We start from the raw sequence: 20,580 nt of genomic DNA, 5'->3' as shown, positions 1-20,580 counted from the left end.
AGATGTGTTTATAAATAACCTTACAGATGCGGGGGACCAAAATAATGAGTATGGGCATATTTGCAGTGCACTACGATGTTGGCCCTATAGTATAATGTACACTAACTTAAATATCATGCATAGGCCCCTGTGGCATAGATGCTAGAAAATGTTATTTAAAATTTGAATCAAAACCTAAAGGAATTAAATAATCGGTTTAATCTAAAAACAAACCTTTGCAAATAAAAATAATAATAATAAAAAGACGCTATATCTTTGATGTTAACTTAATAATACTATTTTAATTTAATAATACTATTTAAAGGTCCAAAGTGTTGGCCTGGTCAACTGGCAGGTTTGTGCAGGAACTAAATACCAACAATTACTAAATGTTTATACTAGGATTTGGGCAGGTAACCTTATCCTTACATATCACAATGTTCTTTTAGATGGCCAGGACCTTGGCGAGTTGGATACTTTTATTATCATGGATTATGTTATGCCATAAAATGCTGAGCTTGTGCTACACTTTTATGAATAACTCCAGATGTGCTGCTAACCCTTTAAGTAATATAACTAGACCATTAAACTCAGCATATTATTTTTTTCGCAACATATTCTTATGAAATATCAAATCTATGGAAATATATAACACACCTTTACCATGTTTACTCATGCATGAGTATTCAAGCTGATGCAGAACACTTTGATGCTTAAATTTTGTGCAATAGGTCGCCCCGGTCATCCGGGTACTTATTTTACATGACGCTACAGTCGGCTACACTTACGCTTTTCAACCCACAATAGTTCGTGAAGTTGAGCGACTACTTGAAGACTTGTAGCAGAGCTCATTCAGTTGTTTACGTTCTGCTTTGTGCCTCGAATCGAGCAAATTTCTCGGCCAATTTTGGTAAAATAAAGGTTAAATACTTGGCGAAAATTGCATTTTACGAACATGTAGAGGAGAGTCTTTATTTTTGTTGTTGGCTGGAGGCCCCATGTCGAAAAGTTATAGAAATGGTAGTATTTTGGCCGATTTGAAAAGGGACAAACCACAGAAAACTACAAATTTGACATCTGAATCGGATTTGTTGTCAACGGAGGTCAACGGCTTGTGACGTCACTCCGGGGTCACCTATATCTGAATGGACATTTATCTGGTATCCAAGGACACAGCTATTGAATCATATTATAGTTGACTCTTTGAGGTTTTAGCAGTTGACTTCTTTATATATAATCCCATATCTACCTTCGATTTGGCGGATGTATGTTTGCTGGACTTGGGCTTCAAGTTGGCTCGGAATCGGCTCAGACGAGCTGGACTCGGGTACAAGTCTGGCATACATCTCAACTCTACCAGCATAACTACCATCAACTTTAATAGAATATCTACAGACCATCATCCTGTCCCCCCTTACTGATACACACCTGCTTCCTTTATCCCTATCACTTTGTTGTGCATCAGCTATTGGGATAGTACCAATATGTTTACCATCTTGAGTCAAACACAAGATATTGGCACTATGCAACTGACAAACATATATCACATCACTATGACAACAAACACCACGTGGCTGACTCATGCCAGGATATTGAATCCTGTGTTGTAATGAGCCATGCTGATTGGCTATTTGTAATGCATACTTTGGGTACCCACTAGAGATGATGATATTATCATCTGATGTGACAGCCAGGTAAAAAGGTGATATGCCAACATTAAAACTATTGATGTGATTCCCATCAGCTGTGTGTTTACTTATGTATTGACCCCTATCCTTGTAATTACCTACCAACACATTACATTTTGTGTCCATGCAAATTCCCAGTAGCCATGCATTATCATGACCTACATTTGTACCTGGTTTGACAGCCAGCCATCTATCACAGTATTGACCATCATCAGCATTATAACACCTGACATAAGCTGACAAGTCTGTTACAAAATACTTACCTGATATGTAAACAACACCCCAGGGTGTATCTAGTTTTTGTGTGGTATTAAGACTAAATCTGGACTTTCCTTTGATACTAAACCTGTACTTGCCTTCTGCATTGAATACAAACACACATTTTGCAGCCTTATCAACTACAACTATATCATCATTGCTCTCATTCAATGTAATGTCTACTGGAGCCCTCAATTTGTCATCACCTATCACCCTCTCTTTCTCCCATTCACCAATATCTGTAACAAGTATAATATTGTACAATGAAATTAATATTGTGATAAAATAATTGCAGTAACTATAATTAAATATACAGTAAAAATAATGATAACATAATAAACTAGATGGACCGCGGTTCTCGGATGTCGCGGTTTTCGACGCACAGCATCGACCGTGATGCCTCCACCAAAGGGAGCAATGTGGCACTCAAAAGTTGATACAAAGTTTCAAGCCTCAAGGGCAGACTGAATTTGACATCAGATGACACCTGGATGACTCGGCTGTCACGATTACCTGACGGATGGTGATTGTACCCATAAAGTTTTATGCCCATACGACAGTTTTTACTAATTTGACCTCAGATGACCCCTGGTGACCCCAAAAAGACCTTCCAAAAATTTGGCTCTATATAATGACTGTTCCCACCAAGTTTCCTGCCCATACGAAAGTTTGTACTAATTTGACCTCAGATGATCCGTGGATGACCTCTGATGACCCTGAAATGACCTTCCAAAAATTTGACCTTAAATGTTGACTTTACCCACCAAATTTCATGCCCATTCAACAGTTTTTACTAATTTGACCTCAGATGACCTCTGGATGACCCCAAAATGACCTTCCAAAAATTTGGCTCTATATGTTGACTGTACCCACCAAGTGTAATGCCCATACCACAGTTATTACTAATTTGACCTCAGTTGACCACTGGGTGACCCCAAAATGACCTTCCAAAAATTTGTCTCTAAATGTTGATCATACCCACCAAGTTTCATGCCTATACCACAGTTATTACTAATTTGACCTCAGATGACCCCAGATGACCCTTAAATTACCTTCCAAAAATTTGGTTCTAAATGTTGACTGTACCTACCAAGTTTCAAGCCCATATGACAGTTTTTGCTAATTTGACCTCAGATGACCCCTGGATGACCTCATGTGACCTTGACCCACTAACCAATACAAACTTGTTCTGCCTGGGGTCAAGATGCACCCACCCACCAAGTTTGAGGAACATGCAACACCTAGTCTCTGAGAAAAGAGGTAAATAAGGAAAATGGCCCCCTGTAGGACTACATGCAACAAAGTATAAAAAAGGTCCCCCGATAAATAAATGAGGGTTTCCATAGTGTAGCTATGAGCCAAGATTGGTTGCATTAGGATTTAAACTGTTCATGAGAGACCAAAAGTCTCAAAATAATGGTATTTTACAAGTTGACCTCAAATAACCTTTGACCTCAGTATATGACCTTATATCACCACCAATATATGAGGATTCGGAAAGTGCAGCTATGACTCAAGTTTGGTTACAATAGGATTTGAACTGTTCATATGAGACCCAATTTACAAGTTTACTTTGTTTGACCTCAAATGACCGTTGACCTCAATATATGACCTTGAATCTAACCAAAAAAAAAGTATCCTTTTACCATGACCCACCTATCCTGAAAATCTGAAGTCAATCCGCCCATCCATGCCCGAGATACAGCATCCGGACGGACGGAAGGATGGAAGGACGGACAGTGCAAAAACAGTATGCCTCGCGGTGGAGGCATAAAAACAATAACAATCTTAAAGAAAAAACAGCATACAGGGTTTGGTTTTTGCCGGCAAAAACCTGTTTTTGTTGACAAAGTGGCAAAAACCTGTTTTTGCCATTTTTTGCCTGGTTTAAACAGGCAAAAACTCATAGAGCCAGTCAAATATCTAAAAGTAGCAAAGCTCATAAATTGTAACACATAACTTTTAATGAATCATTCAACATATTTTTGTCATACTGATTTTACTATATTTCACTAGATTAGTACGAGTACTAAATGATGTATATAGAAACACAGACAATTCAATGTGTATTGGAGGTATGGAGTCAAGGCACCAAGCAGATCATATTTAGAATAAGCCTGTCATTAGTCATTTTTCTAAGTACCAAAAGACACTTGTTTCTTCCATTTAATGTACTCTCATCCCTATTATCATAGTTCAGTAGTTGTACATTCACCTCACATGCTTGAGTTAAGGGTGGTCTGAACCCTGGAATTATGGAAACTTTCAGGCCTCATAACTGCTAAATTAATGGTCTAAAGTATATAAAAGTACACAGAATTAGAATGGCAAAGACTCAACTAGATATTGTGCTCACAGAGCACGGCCCTTAGCCAGAAATCTATTGAAAACTATTTCAAAAGGGCCCATTTATGTCCATTTTTCACTGGGACTTAGTGCAAAGGAGCCTCAAAAAGCCCTTCTACTATAGGCCTATAGAAAATAATAAATGATTTCTGCATGCAAGGAACTGTAGAATGTCAAGTAGTCTTAAGTTCAGCTGGATATTCAATTTCAATGTACACGACCTCACTCATAAATGTAGTTATAAATGTAGCCGATGGATATGTGCAAAACGTCATCCTACTATGTAATTTTTGGCAGGAGAAGCATTTTGAAGATATTTGGTTATATACTGGAAATGACACCTTAATGACCTTTGACCCCAAATCTGTGAATACCCTATAAACACTGGATAAAGCCGATGCATACATGTATGTGCAAGTGACATCATTGTAGGATGTAGCATATAAGAGAACCCTTCGGGGTCTCGCCTTCCGAGCGACTAACATGCGAACCATACCTCAACAAGACACCGATTATCTATGGTAATGGTCTGTTTTGAACCGTTTATCTTACATATACGGTGAGCCAAAAAAACAAATTTGTTGTTATGGTTTATTCATTTTCCAAAAGACAAACTGGAAAAGCTGATGTGATTATCTTGTGTAAGTTTAGGGTTTTCCAAAAATAAAAACACACCGAGACAGTGTAATATTCTTCCCGTGTGTCCTGCGTTCGAGTCTATAAGTCTTATCGAGTGTCAATTGCAAGTGATTGAATCAAATCAATACAGCATTGATTTTAACGGAGATTCTATTCAATTCACTTATGGTCCTGTCCCACTCGATAGCCTTATTAATTCTTTATACATATTCGTAATATTAATAATGAATATGTAAATAGTTCAAAGGTTAAATGATCAAAGTGGGTGTGTTTTACCTAGACATGACGGTAACTCATTTAACACCATAGAATTTATATTTATCTTTAATATACTTATAGAACAAATGTCCTGAACCAAATCAATGCATATTCCTGGGTACCCTCCTCTACCTATTTTGGTTGGGGTTAGGCCGCAAATTGTTGTAGTTTTTCTACATCTAGTCTTGTGGCCTGTAATGTACTGCATTTTAGGTGCAAAATATCCTTAATTTGTAAGACCTCATGGCTCTTGTTTTGTTACCTACTTTGTCGGAATCTGCGTTAGTTGGAAGAGGGGGGACAAAGGTAGATTGACATCCTCGTCCTAATTATACAGGCTTTAAGAGACATAATACAAACTAATTTGCATTATTCAATAAAGGTGTTCTTGGTGTCATTCAATACACACATGAAGTATTGTTTACCATCTTCATTTAAATCTAATATGCATAAACTTGCATAATGATTTATGCTGATTGTGTAAAATATATTAAACTTTGATGCATTTTAAGTTTGTTGAAATGTCTAAAAAGTCAAATAATGTGGCCAGTGTTTCTAAATATGAACATGTACTTCTCTTGTTCAAAATTTATTGACCTGACCAAGATTATCTTGACCTGTCCAGATTATCTTGACCTGTCCACATTACTTGATATAATCGACAGTTGACCAGACTTTGAACAAAAGAAATACAATAGATAATGGAACAAAAGAAGAGGGCTAGACGTATATTGTAAGAAAGTTATTGTGGTTTCAAGGCTTTTGGATTAAGTTTAATGGAATGGAAGTGTCATGGTGTGTGATCATTCAGGGTGAGTCAGTGCCACAACTAATATGTCAAAATATTGTTCAAACCAAAACTTTATAATATAAATGTAACCTCATGCAGACCTAAGCAAGAACTTCATTTATTGCACCCTATATATTTTTGGTGTGCTGCTGATGTGATGCATGCATCATACACCAAAAATGCTATTGAAGCTAGTAATATACCAGCTGGCATGGCTAGTGTATAGTTCAAGATATATTCCAAGCCAATTTACAAAATAGCCTATTCAATTTCAAGATAACTATCGACTATTCGTTTCAAAATCGCACAAATTGTAATTTTTTACACTTGCTTTGGGATCACTGAATGTGACTTTAAGTGTGCATAATTTCCTAATGCTTCATGTGAAATGTGTGGCATCACCCAATGGTCATAGTGACCAACTATGGTCAACATGGCTGAAAGCATGGTATTGGTAGTCAGTTTGTAAAAATTACATTGATCATTTCATAGCGAGCGTGTATAAGAATTCAGCATTTTTAGTGAAAAACACGTTTGTGGCCATAATGACTTTGACATTACCTTTGCGCCAGCCATTTTCATGCGACATTTGTGGCACCCCCAACGGTCCTAGTAACCAAATTTGGTCAAAATTGACAAAGGCATATGGCTACGATGGCCGATTTAAGGTATTTGGTTACATACCGCAAATAACCCCTAAGTGACCTTTGACCCCAATTCTGTGTACAATTTTTAGACACTGGCTATAGACGATGCATGTGTGCAAGTGACGTCACGCTGCTATTTAATATGAGGAAAGAGAAGCAATTTAGTGAAAAACACGTTTGTGGCCATAATGACTTTGACATTACCTTTGCGCCAGCCATTTTCATGCGACATTTGTGGCACCCCCAACGGTCCTAGTAACCAAATTTGGTCAAAATTGACAAAGGCATATGGCTACAATGGCCGATTTAAGGTATTTGGTTACATACCGCAAATAACCCCTAAGTGACCTTTGACCCCAATTCTGTGTACAATTTTTAGACACTGGCTATAGACGATGCATGTGTGCAAGTGACGTCACGCTGCTATTTAATATGAGGAAAGAGAAGCATTTTAGTGAAAAACATGTTTTTGGCCATAATGACCTTGATAATACCTTTGCGCCAGCCATTTTCACGCGACATTTGTGGCACCCCAACGGTCCTAGTACCCAAATTTGGTCAAAATTGACAAAGGCATATGGCTACGATGGCCGATTTAAGGTATTTGGTTACATACAGCAAATGACCCCTAAATGACCTTTGATCCCAATTCTGTGAACAACTTTTAGACACTGGCTATAGACGATGCATGTGTGCAAGTGACGTCACGCTGCTATTAAATTATGATGAAGGAGAAGCATTTTTAGTGAAAAACACGTCTTTGTCCATAATGACCTTGACATTACCTTTGCGTCAGCCATTTTTATGTGACATTTGTGGCACCCCCCGACGGTCCTAATAACCAAATTTCGTCAAAATTGACCAACGCATATAGCTACGATGGCTTATTATACGATTGGTAGAAGAAAGAAAGAAAGAAAGAATCAGAACCTAAGAGAAACAGACCTTAGCCAAATGCCATTTGGCTAAGGAATAAATTCATCTGTGAGGTCAAATTTGGGCCAAAATAAAAAAAAAAGTTTTTTTAATTTTGCCAAAATTTCAAATATTTTTGGTGAAGTTGGTCAAAATTAAAAAAAATCCAAAATTTTTGGCCCAAGAATTTTTTGTTACCTTTAACGAAAAAAAAGTGGGCCAAAAAACATCTTTTTGGACTTTGGGCCAAAAATGAGCATTTAGGCCCAAATTTGACCCCACAGATGAATTTATCAAGTCTTTGCCATTCTAAATATGCATACTTTTATATACTTTAGACCAACAATTTAGCAGTCATGAGGCCCGAAATTGTCCATAATTCCAGGGTTCAGGACCAACCTTAAAGCCATATTATAACATTTTCATTCAAAATAGATAAGTATTTTTTGCCATTTTTTGTTAGCTTTTATTATCAGATATGTCCCCTTTTAATTTTGAGCCAAACAACCGAGGTAAAGCAAAGAAAATTAGAATTTACTACCAGCGCCGATGTCGCCAATGTGTGTCACTCCGTCGGTTGTGTTACGGTACTATCCTTTGATGTGTATATCCGTCCCGCACGCAATGCACGTACTTGTGTTGTCAATATCGTGTACGCGTTCGACTAATATTTCCATCATAATAATAAAACGCTGAATCAGCCTTTTATTCAAAATCTCGGATTTTGACAAAACTACAGCACCTATAGTCTTGATTTTTTCAGGGTATGTTAGTTTAATAAAGTACAATATAATCATGTAAAAAACAGAATTTTGAAAAACTATTGAGGGCGTTCTCCTCAGCAAATGTTATAATATGGCTTTAACCTGGGCATGATGTTAATAAATTCATTGTCAAAACTTTGGAATTGTTAGCCCCATTTATTTTATTTTTTCCACTTAGTAACATGGCGTTGTACCAGTTACACCAGCAAACACAAAAATGTGTTACGAGAGGTTAATTTCAATCTAGTCAACCAGATTATTCCAACACACCTTGGAGCAACCAATGTTGCGGTTACTGACCTTTAGCTGGGTTGTGCTGTTAAACACCTTGATTCCCAATCATTTGGCAAGGTAGAGTTCTGATTGTTCTGTCTCAGGCATGTGAGAGATTGTTTCTGAGTCTTCCACCAGAGTTATTCTGCTCGCACCCAGATGGCTTCTTTTACTCCCTGTTTGTACCACGGTGCTTCATGGTTGAGGACTTTGACGTCCTTGAGGTCCGCTTTTTGTTTGCTGGCTCATAGCACTCTACCTCGCCAAATGACGTCACAAGGTGATGTCATCTGGAATCAAGGTCTTTAACATCACAACCCAGCTGGAGGTCAGTAGTACTGACCGCAACGTTGGTTGCTCCAAGGTATGTCGGAATAATCTGGTTGACTAGATTGAATTTAATCTCTCGTTTTACGATTCTCAGATGATTGTATTCACATGCAATTATAAACTTGTTACAAACACATTTTGGTTTTGGTCAAAATGTTTTAATTTCATGTTTGTTATATACCAGTCATGAAAACATTTTAAAACGTTTTATATGAGAAACAATAACATTTTAAAAATGTTTTCAAAATGGTATTGTAAAATATTTCTTCGCAAACATTTTGTGAAATATTTTGTCAACACTTAAGTAACATTAGGCCTAAAACATTTGTATTGCCCTTAGAGCTCCAAAGTCATGGTTGGTCGGTCGCTTTACTTTTTTTTGCCATATACAATATCAAGAAATGCAAGTTCACCATAAAAAAAAAACATGTGGTAAACAATGATTTACAGGTTTTCTTAGGCTTGTTTATTTTAATATATCAGATATCAAATATATAGCAGTACAAATAACAAACATGAACAACATTTTCACAACCTCCAAAGTCAAATGAAAGTGACAAGTCTGCAGGAGGAGAAATTTTGTCAAGAGCTATTTCAATCTCTGTCACGAGTGTAAGAACAGTTCGGGAGCACAGGTGCAGAAAAGAGCTGGTTTAAACCTCATTGAATGAAACATCAAAGTTCTTGAAATTCAAAACCATCGCATAATCCATGTTTTCATAGCTTGGCAGGACATTGATTACAACATCAGCCGTCGAGAATAATGCAGAAGTAGCAACAGGAGGGGCTGTCATTTTGAATACTAATGCTTAAAACTCATTGGCTAAAGTTTGTTTGGTTTATATAAGGCGGAAAATATACAAATCATAACACCGTGTATTGATATAGAATGGCATGTACGCAGCTGGGCACAGTGCTTATGCTAGTTGTGTATTGGGTAATGTGTGACTGGCGCACGCTTATATGTGACTTTACGCGAGCGTGAGTTGGTACTTTATTGACGTGCCCAGTAACAAAAGCAGAATAATTTCCGCCTTATATAAGCCGAACAAACTTTTAGTGTGTGATCACATAATGACAAAATACTAATAGTAAACTTACAAGGCAACCCAGCAACAGCTGTAATTGTAAACTAATGCCCAACCAATGTAGCTGATGATAACATAGTAGAACCACTATGATAATCTGAGAAGAGCTTTCGACTCCATCCCAGCTCATAATGTAGTGGGACACACAATGCCAGAGTTGAACCTGAAGATGCTATGTTTACTTACCATGACAATACTAACAGAAATGGACAACATCTTATAGATCAAGCAGTGGATTATAGGTTAATAAATGCATATCACTAGCTAGGAGTGAAATTGTACAAAATTATGCACATCTGAGATTTTGATGCATCTAATGCAGGAGCACATTACTTTGTACAATTTATGAGCAACAAGCATTTATTAAGGGCTGGGGTATGAACGTTTGGACGGTATTTATTTTGGGACATTAGAGCACATCAGACATATCGAATTGCATTATGAATACGAAGAATGACCTTCTGATATCAAATATTTTTGATTTTTTTAAATTCTCAATTTAATACACATTTTATGGCAAATCATTAAAAATTGATATTTTGATATTCAACAGTACTTGAAGTAAACTTTATAAATCTGATGATTTATACTTAAAGTGTATGTAGGTGGGATGAAATGCCGACGATCAATTGAAAATTTTGACCTTCAGTATTGAAGATATGGATTTTTTTCCCAAAACACCAAAAAAATAAGGTCTTTTTGGGAAAAAATCCATATCTTCAACATGAAAGGTCAAAATTTTCAATTGAAATCGGCTTTTCCTCCTGCTACATACACTTTAAGAATATATCATTAGATTTATATAATTCACTTCGAGGACTGTTATATATCAAAAATTTGAAACATATCAAATTTTTATAATTTGTCATAAGATTTGTATTATATTGTGATTTTCAAAAAATGAAAATTATTTGATATCAGAAAGACATGCTTCAGTATTCAGAATGCAATTCGATAGGTCTGAGGTGCTCTCATGTCGCACAAAAAATACTGTCGAAACGCAATAAACGCTCATTTTAGATCCCTTAACCTATTTCATACAAGAGAAAAAATTCCACGATTTTTGCTATTTTTATAAGGGGTTACAGGTCAAAATAGGGGTCAAACTTAAACCTGCTTCAAAGACACCATAACTGCCAAATTGAATTCCTTGTCCCGCAGCGACCGCTACGGTTACCGACGGTCCTTGTTATAACAAAATTGTCACTGCACGTTGTACGCGAAGTGCACGCCCGTGCATTAGACACAATCAATGCATGTTTTGGATTTTTCTAAACACTTGCTCTGATTGGTTCTCGCTATCAAAGAGTGTATGAAAAGAAATTAACTCTAAATAGAAATTGCAAATAACAAGTACCGCAAGAAGATGGGGAAACTATGGACATACATGTACATAAGTCCTGGAGAAAACCAGTACTAATTAGACAACAAACTTGTACGAAGTAAATGGAGGAATAGTCTGCAGAATTCTGAAGCATATAAAACCTTCGCCAGTGGGGGATCAGATCACAGAATAGTGTTGGCAAGAATAAGACTTAGCTTCAGGAAGAGTAAGACCTTACCAAGAAAAAAAAGCGTGCAGTATGATTTGAAGTCCCTGAGCACCGACAGCAATCTGCAAAGCTATTTACCAGAGAAGTATGTAACAAGTTTGAGATCATTGAGAAATGAGGATGAAACTACCACTGATAAATATAGAAGATTTATCATTGCCAACAAAGAAGCAGCAGAGAAGATTATTCCTGCAAGGAACAAACCTTGCAGATTAAATTTGTCAAGTAATCCAAAAGTAACTAAGGCAAGAGACAAGATCAGGAAAGAATGAGACGTATCACCATGACACAACAGGAGGGGACAGAGCGGCACACAATGCAAGGAGGTTAAGAAACACCTTGAAGATGCTTACAATTTAGCAATGGAGGAAGAGCTTAACAGTAAGCTGCATGAGGTGGAGATGGCACATAACAATTCCAAACATGATCTTAGTTGGATGCTTATATCAATAACATCATGGGCAAAAAAGCATGCAGGAAGGGCCAGCTGAAGGGCAAGATGCAAGAGGAATGAGTGTCAAATTGGTTTGACCGCTTTAGGAACCTCCTTGAAAGTCCTCCTGATGACATAGAGGATAAAGATGAAGAGATAATGCCAATCCTAGATGAACTAATATCATCAAAGTTGAGCCATTTGACCAGGAGGAATATGAAAAGGCTAAAGGAAAGAGTTGTGGAGAAGATGGAATACCACCAGAGGTACTAAAAAGATACAACTTGGATGACATTGCATGTATTAGACTTCGTCAATGATGCACTCCTAAAAGAGAAGACGCCAGGCATGCAGTGGTCTATTCTTAACATTGTTTCAGTCACAAAATCGGGAGATATCAGCTTGGAAGGCAACTACCGATGCATCAGTCTAAGCTCTATAGTTGCCAAAACCTTCAACAGAATGATTCTGAACAGAATTAGGCCACAGCTAGATAAGCACCTGCAAACCAATTAGAATGGCTTTAGATCTGGGAGAACAATTGGGTAAAATACCTGCATTATGAAGGTTGATTAAAGAGGTGAAGGCAAACCTGCCTGCAATAATCACATTTATAGACTTTAAAAAAGCCTTTGACATATATATAATCCATCGTGGTAAGATGCTGAAGATTCTGCAGGCCTATGGTATACCCAAACTGATCGATAGTTGATACTATTGGAAACATGAAAAATAACACCAGAGCCAAAGTTCTTTCTCCTGATGGCGATACAGATATATATTTGAAATCTTGGCTTACATACTTTAAGGAGACACCCTAGCCCCATACCTGTTTGTGGTGGTACTTGAATTTGCTCTGAGAATGGCAATTGATGGGAATGAGGAAGAGCTTGGATATTGCTGACGACATTGCACTATTATCCGAGGAAATAAGGCAAGCTCAGGAAATGCTCATAAGAGTTGAATCAGCAGTAGCAGAAGTAGGGTTGAAGATGAATGCCAGCAAAACACAATTCATGTCTTGCAAAAACAGGAAAACATTAGAACCAAAACTGGCAAAGAACTGGAAGAGGCGAAGAACTTCAAGTATCTAGGTGCCTGGATGGAGAGTACAGAAAAGGATGTCAAGATACAAAAGGCAGCAGCTTGGGGACTTAGCTTAAAAAATCTGGAAGCCAACTCTACCTAGGAGATTTTTAAAGCTTCTACTTTTGTTGCAACAGTTGAGTTGGTCCTTCTCTATGGATGCGAAGTATGGACTGTCACACCAAACATTGCAAGAATTAGATGGTTGCTACACTGGAATGCTGAGAAAGGTTCTAAATGTGCACTGGAAACAATACATTTCAAATGATGTATTATGGTAATTTCCCAAAAATCAGTGCTAAGATCAGGGAGAGAAGAACACAATATGCAGGACATACCGAAGCATGGGAGAAAGAAGCCTGGGAGACTAGCTCTATACATTGACTTTATAACTAATAATTAGGATCAACCAAGCATCAATGGTCGCTCGAAAGATCGAACTAATTTGCTTCTATGCCTAAGAGGTTAGGTTTCTCAGATACATTTGAAAGTAACATAGTCTTACCATAAGGTGTTCCGCTACTAGGGTTCTTTTTCTTAGGTACTGCTCCTGAAGATTTGCTTTTTTTACCTATATGACATGGGAAACACAACGTTGGACCTGTTATTACCTTAAAAAATACTGGTATCATACTGGTTCATTGAATATTATATAACAAACAAAGAGGACCACATCAATCATGTATAAAAAATAACATTAATTAATTAATATTGACAGAGAAGCATATATACTTTAGAAAATAGTCCTCAGTTTGTATTAAATAACAAAAAATCAGAAGAGGCTAGGATCCACTTATAAATTTAAAAGTAACATGGTCTTACAATAATGTGCTCCAGTACTAAGTTTAGGGAATGCTTCTGAAGATGTGCTTACTTTACCTATAGGATAGATGAGAGATATGTCTAATACTTCCTTAAAATACTGGTATCAGGGACAAAAACCGGGGACAACATTCCTCAGCAGTGGTGTAGCCAGGGTGAGCCGAGGACATTTTCAGGGATAAAATGTGGGTGGCAAAGATTATGTCATTAAAATGACTAAAAATGGGACAAAAAACAGACAAAAGGAGACAAAATTTGGCTTTGCTGCTGATCCTCAGTTGAGATCCTTTCATTTAATGCTCTCTTAAAAGACCAGTTGGTTTATGTGCCTATTGAGAGAATCTTGATGTTGCATCTTGTCTCATATGTGCAGATACAATGAGTTTTATTTCAAGTTAAGGTGGAATCATCTGTGTAACCTTTTCAATGGTAACCAAATCATGCAGAAAAATAACATAACTAATTTATACATAAAATATTTTGGCCTTTTAGGTACTGGCGTTTCATCTAGATCAGAAGCTGATATCAGCAGTTGATAATGACAAATGTACAGTGGCAGCGCAGTAGGTGGCAGAGCCCCCTAGAAATTATGACCATCTGTACATCACAGGGCATCGGTACATGACATCCCTGGTGACAAAAATGTGGGATCAATAATTCACAATTTCTTGTGTATCTGTTGTCCAGGGGAAATGTGTTCCGTCCCTTTCACCTGTTTCCGTTCAAAATTAGAATATTTTTACACATTTAATGACTAATGTTGCCATATAAATGTTGAATGTGCATTGCTAGTGGTATGCGATGTTATAACACAAGATTCTTGAGCGCTCTGGGCAAAATAATTTGGGGTTTTCAATTCACAATTTCAGTCGGCAACAAATATTTCCGTCCGTACATTCACAACTTTGTGCCCCATCCATTCCAAAAACCTGACTATACCACGGCAAATGTATACCATAAGCAGGCAGTTCTAACATATATGATATCATCACCCTCATAAGGCAAAAAAAAAAATGTTTCACGTCCCCTCCCACTTCCTTCTTTGATTATATTTTTATTTTTTAAAATTCAGTTATAACTTTTCAAAACATATGTCTACGAAGTTGAAATGCTTTCTATAGCCTTGCTAATATATAAGAAACACCTTTGGAAGGTTTTGTGATCATTAAGGGCCCACCTCTCAGAACAACAAAATAAAAAAGGCCTCCTCTTTTTCCAGGCATTATTGTATACGCTAAAGCCGCTCTAAGTATGGGTACTTACACTGAATTTGTGATAAAAATAGAAAATAAAGGCATCCTCTTTCTCCTTTTTTTTGAAAACCCAGATGTGAAACATGTTTTTTATTTTACTTGGCCTAACCAAAATGTCATTTTTTGCAGTTTTGAGAAAAAAAGCAAAAAACTGAAAAATAACTTGGGTAATCTGGTTATGAGGCCATAATGAGGCTGACGCCCGTGGGGGGGGGGGGGTCTTGTATTTCAAGGTGAACACCATGCTTGTGCACAAAAACAAGTGAAAAGGGTTGTTTTTTCAGCATTGGGCAAGTACACCGCTGTACCTGTTTAGGGTGTCAAAAACGCCAAAAATCAGGAAAAAGGGTATACTTTTCCCGGGGGCTGACATAATGACAATGTGGTGCTGGTGATAAATTTAAATAAATAGACCTATGTGCATAAGATACACATACATGTATTCAAAGTAATGATAAGGACAATGTCACTGATATAGTGGTACAAGTCCTGGAATAAATGTCTAAGTCATTGAAATAGAAAAGCATAAAGGACACTCTCTATTGTAATAATGAGTAAGTCATTTTGTTACAAGGTGGCAATTGGCAAGATTGAGTTATGCAAAAAAACCCTCAAAAGTGACTTAGGCGATTTGGTTATGAGGGTGATGATATGAGAAGCACTTTATGCAGATTTACATTACATCTGTCTGCAAAATATTGCTGGTATTTCCCACTCTTAATTGGATGACTCAAGCCATACCACTCACTCAGGAACCAAGAATAGGGCAAATTGAAACCACTTTGAAAAAAGTCAAGCATGAACTTCATTTGGGATCAATACTAAAGACCAGGTAGGAAATAAAGCCTGAAAAATAAATATGTTGTCCCAAAGTAAAGGATTTGTTCTTGCTTACCGATTTTGGCTTCGCCTCTGGCTTCCAATTTGATCCCACTGACTTTATCCTGCCAAAATACAATGAAGAAAATAACTCAAATATGTTATGAGATATAAGAACTACTACTTTGGCCAATATTTAGAAATAAGATGTCGGTCAAACATATATATAGTTTGTGTCCTTTGATCAGAATTTTCTAATTGTAGTCAGACCATAAGGCAAAAAAAATATTGTTTACTTGTCGCATGGTCAGTCTGTAAAAGGTTGTTTTTTTCTTTTAAGAGATGTGACACTGCAGTTGCATTACATTTGTATATCCAGCTGTTGCGAACATGTTTGTACTGATTATAGTCTGACTATATGGGCGCTAACGATTGTGGTCACATGCTACATGTACCATGCATAATCAGACTATATTCTGACCATCTTTAACTTACATGTTGGGGTGCATGTGTGTGTGTGTGACACAGATCTATGAAGACACATCACTGCCACTTTTTTTTTCATGTAGAACATATCTATCAATTATTTGTTTTATGTTGTTCTGTTAATGTCAATTAAAGCAATGTTGAAACATTTGCTGAGGATACCCTCAATTTTTTTTCAAAAATTCTGATTTTTACATGATTGTAATGTACTTTAATGAACTACAATATACGATACCCTGCAAAAATTAAGACTTTTTGTGCTCTATCTGTGACAATTAACTCTGAGATTTTTAATAAAACGATGTGTCCCGCCATATACAATCGGAATAACTGTGCACACATGGTGTATGCGATCATTGCGATCATGTCGTATAGGATGTAAATATTACTACACCAAGCCTTTTAGACCTCAATCACCGTCTGATGGACTGATTCATGCAGTGGTGATATAGGCACTGACATTAAATAAAAATTTTCTTTGTTTTACCTTATTTGTTCCGCTCAAAATAAAACATCTAACAATGAAACTAACATTTTGTGGAAAACAAATGAGAATCTATTTTTATGGAAATGTTACAATAAGAAGTAATTTACTTTAACACTCAGTATCATAATTTGATAAACTTACCAGAGATATATTAAGCTCTGTATCAGCTTCTCTCAGCTGTCCTTCATATGCCTGGTAAAAAGCTGATACTTGCTTCAGGATTTCTGTTAATTTAATAAAATATTTGCTTAAATATATTAACAGACATGCCAACTTTGAAATCCAGATTTCCGTACTCAGAAGAACAAAAATCCGTATTTTGCACCCGAAAACCGTATTTTTTAAATATGTACCTTTTGCATACCTGCCAACCCCAAGAACCCCAAAAGTAGAACACATAATTGCAAGGGAGCACTTGTGCGACCAAGCATGTAACGGCCGGGGTCCAGGGGCCCACCTTACGAATTTGCAATCCAATTTGGCAATACCAAAGAACCATTCCATCAAAGTAATAAATCAATACAGAAAGATGCTTCCTTTACGAGTTATCACTCATTGAAAGGGCTACTTTGCTATACTTTACATGGAAAGCGGCCATCTTAAAGTCGTCATATTTCCTTAATTACATAACTGATCAAGCTGATTTTTGGATATGTGATGCACAGTGGAAAATTATTTATTAAAAGATTTGGTGACCTCAGTCAACCTTTGACCTTGTATGTGACCTTTGACCTCACGAAATTGGATAAAGTATGAAGACCAAACAAATTGATATATTTCTGGAAACATGATTGGGTTTTGTTACTTCTAATGTTGTTAGAAGCATGCTTTGTTAAAACTTTCCAGTTCAGAAAATCATTGATCATCATCATCTGAATCATCATCATCATCATCATTATAGTATGTTTTCCAAAAAAAATTTAAACAGTTTAATGCCAATGTCAATTAGAAGACTGTACTGGGTATAGCAGATGTCTATGCATGGTTAAAGAAAAATATTAAAAATATTAATGTGCCACTGGGTGCACCCAGAGAAGATGAGAATTGAGAAAACAAAGTCAGAAAGCATGAAGCATCTTGCAGACTAGTTCTTTTGCAGACCTAAATAGTTAATACCTCCAGAAGACATAGCATGTTTAGCAGTTAGATGAAGATGCTTAATAAAAAAATATTAATGTGCATGAAAAATCCGCAAGTCAGGAGAAAATTATTTCGAAAACCATCTTGTAGGCCTATAAATATTTCTTTAAAATGTGCATGCATCGTGCGAAAGTCGGAGGTAAAAGGAGGTCGGAAACCTTCTTGTAGGCTTATTCTTTTGCTAAATAGACAACTAAATACCTTCAGAAGACATAGCATTAGGTGGTTAATAAAAAATATTAATGTGCATGAAAAATCTGCAAGTCAGAAGAAAATTATTTCGGAAACCATCTTGTAGGCCTATTAAATATTTCTTTAATGTGCATGCATGGTACGAAAGTCGGAAGTAAAAGGAGGTCGGAAACCTTCGTCTATGCTTATTCTTTTGCACAAAGAGCTAAATAGTTAACTAAATACCTTCAGAAGACATTGCATTAGGTGGTTAATAAAAAATATTAATGTGAATGAAAAATCTACAAGTCAGAAGAAAATTATTTCGGAAAGCATCTTGTAGGCCTATTAAATAATAATTTTTTAATGTGCATGCATCATCGAAAGTCGAGAGAAAAACGATGTACATTGTAGGCAACCACTTTAACAGACCAAGAAAGTGGTCAAATGATACCAGTAATTCAGTCGGTAGTCTAATCTTGCAGCTTTTTATCTTTTTAAGACACAACATTTTATTATTTTGGTCAACATTCTGGAATTCCGTATTTTTTTGGGGGTGACCGTACTACCGTATTTTTCAAGTTTTACCGTACAAAATACGGTGAAACCGTACTAGTTGGCATGTCTGTATTAATCTTTTTCATATTCTGATGCAATTGAATGTAGTCCATGCTGTGATACGATAAGCCTCTGTCAAGTTTCAATGCAAGCCTGAAGACTTGAGCTAGGCCTGGAGTAGGCAGTCCAAATCGTCTGTCTACTAACATGTATATTCGGTAAATACCGTACTATTTACCTGTGATCGCCAGCCAAGATCTGATTGAACTAAGCAGTCCTAAAAGCTTTGTCCCAGTTACTGGGATTGAACACCAATCATGAGAACAAGGGTGGCAAGTTACTCCCTTAAAATAAATCTGCATGACCTTACACTTAGAAGGCTAAAGCTTGAGATGATTTTCTTGGGAAAATATGATTGAAGTCAGGTGTTTAATCTTACCTTCAAATTGTGGCCTCTTTTTTTGGTTTCCATCCCAGCATTTTTTCATAAGTTTGATAATCTCCCTTGGGACATCTGATGGAATTTCCTTAACTTCTGGCCTTTTCCCTTTTGTCACTTTCCCCATAATAGCACTAGACTGCATGCCTAAATAAAATGTAGACAACAATTATTATAGAAATCTCAAAACATGCATGCTCAGGCGCATAGCCACGGCTCGGATCAGCAGGATTAATCTGACCAATATTTTGGATTCACGCGCGTTGCAGTAGATCATGAGGGATGGGGGTTATACTCCTTCACATACACACCACATACACCCCACCCATACACACCCTTTCCCCTTTTGACTTGGGGTATGACTAATGTAATCACCCCTAAGCTTTTTCATATAATTAGGTCATATTAATTTTCCCGGGTCTGTTTTAAAGGGGAAAACCCCTTAGACATTGGCCTAGGTCTCTTTTGAACAAATTTCTGTGTTCTTAGATATGGGTCCTGTTGTTGTTGAATTTACCCTTAGAAATGGGTAAGGGTTCGACAGCCGCACCCCCTTCGTATCCACCTGGCCTAAAATTCAATCTCCTGATGATATTCTCTTTTTCAGTATTATTCACGGGGGCTTAGCGGCTGCGGCTATCGTGCTATGCTCTTCGACTTTTTGATATTTTTATCCCCCACTTTCTACAACAAATCTATACGTTCTGTGACATGTAAATTGACAATAAAGTGAGAACCAAGGGCCTTGGAAAATGTGGGCTTATTTCAAGCACTGAAATTAGGGCCAAATCAGCCACATTGCTTTCTTTTATGACAAAATGTAAGATTACAGAGTTATGGCAATTTTACTACATGAATGTCTGCGATGGCGTAGCTGGGATTTTTTCCGGGGGGGGGGGGGGGGGGGGCAAGCCTGTATCATGGGGCAGGGGCCCAAATCCACCAAACAAACAGTGGCGTAGCTAGGGTTGTGGCGCCAGGGGTAAAGGATACATAATTCCCCCTCCTCATTCTTGAAACAATTTGCACAAATACCACTAATTAATTTTGGTTCATGATAATGAAGTTGAATTTCGGTCTTGATTTTTTAAATGCCTATTTGGGCTGAAATGTGTGCAAAGCGCGTGAAATTTGTGACATTCATCTCTTTGAGGGGCGCAGAATCGATGCTCAATTCGGCCCTCCTAAGGTGGCGCCCAGGGCACATGCCTCCCCCCGTCCCTACGCCACTGCAAACAAAAATGGGGTTAGGTGTGGGTGGTGCGACGCACCTTGTCGAAAAAGGTATATGCTTTCAGAGTAAAAATATCCCAAAAACAAAAATAAATTAAATAAGTTTGCAGTTGCCCAAATATTAG

General features: G+C 37.2%; 1 protein-coding gene across 1 annotated transcript; it reads right to left on the bottom strand.

Moving 5' to 3' along the window:
- Nucleotides 1-672: 672 nt before the first annotated feature.
- LOC140139482 (uncharacterized) lies at nt 673-19,356 on the bottom strand. The gene is made up of 5 exons (XM_072161218.1): nt 19,223-19,356; nt 17,056-17,138; nt 16,018-16,066; nt 13,553-13,618; nt 673-2,164 (listed from the first exon to the last, which is right to left on the bottom strand). The coding sequence occupies exons 1-5, from the start codon at nt 19,347-19,349 to the stop codon at nt 1,191-1,193; spliced, it is 1,299 nt and encodes a 432-aa protein (XP_072017319.1). The 5' UTR covers nt 19,350-19,356; the 3' UTR covers nt 673-1,190.
- Nucleotides 19,357-20,580: the final 1,224 nt, after the last annotated feature.

The sequence above is a fragment of the Amphiura filiformis genome, chromosome 18, assembly GCF_039555335.1.
Source record: "Amphiura filiformis chromosome 18, Afil_fr2py, whole genome shotgun sequence".
In the NCBI taxonomy this organism is placed as follows: domain Eukaryota; kingdom Metazoa; phylum Echinodermata; class Ophiuroidea; order Amphilepidida; family Amphiuridae; genus Amphiura; species Amphiura filiformis.
Note: the sequence above shows the minus strand (reverse complement) of the source record. Positions and strands in the feature narration are given on the sequence as shown.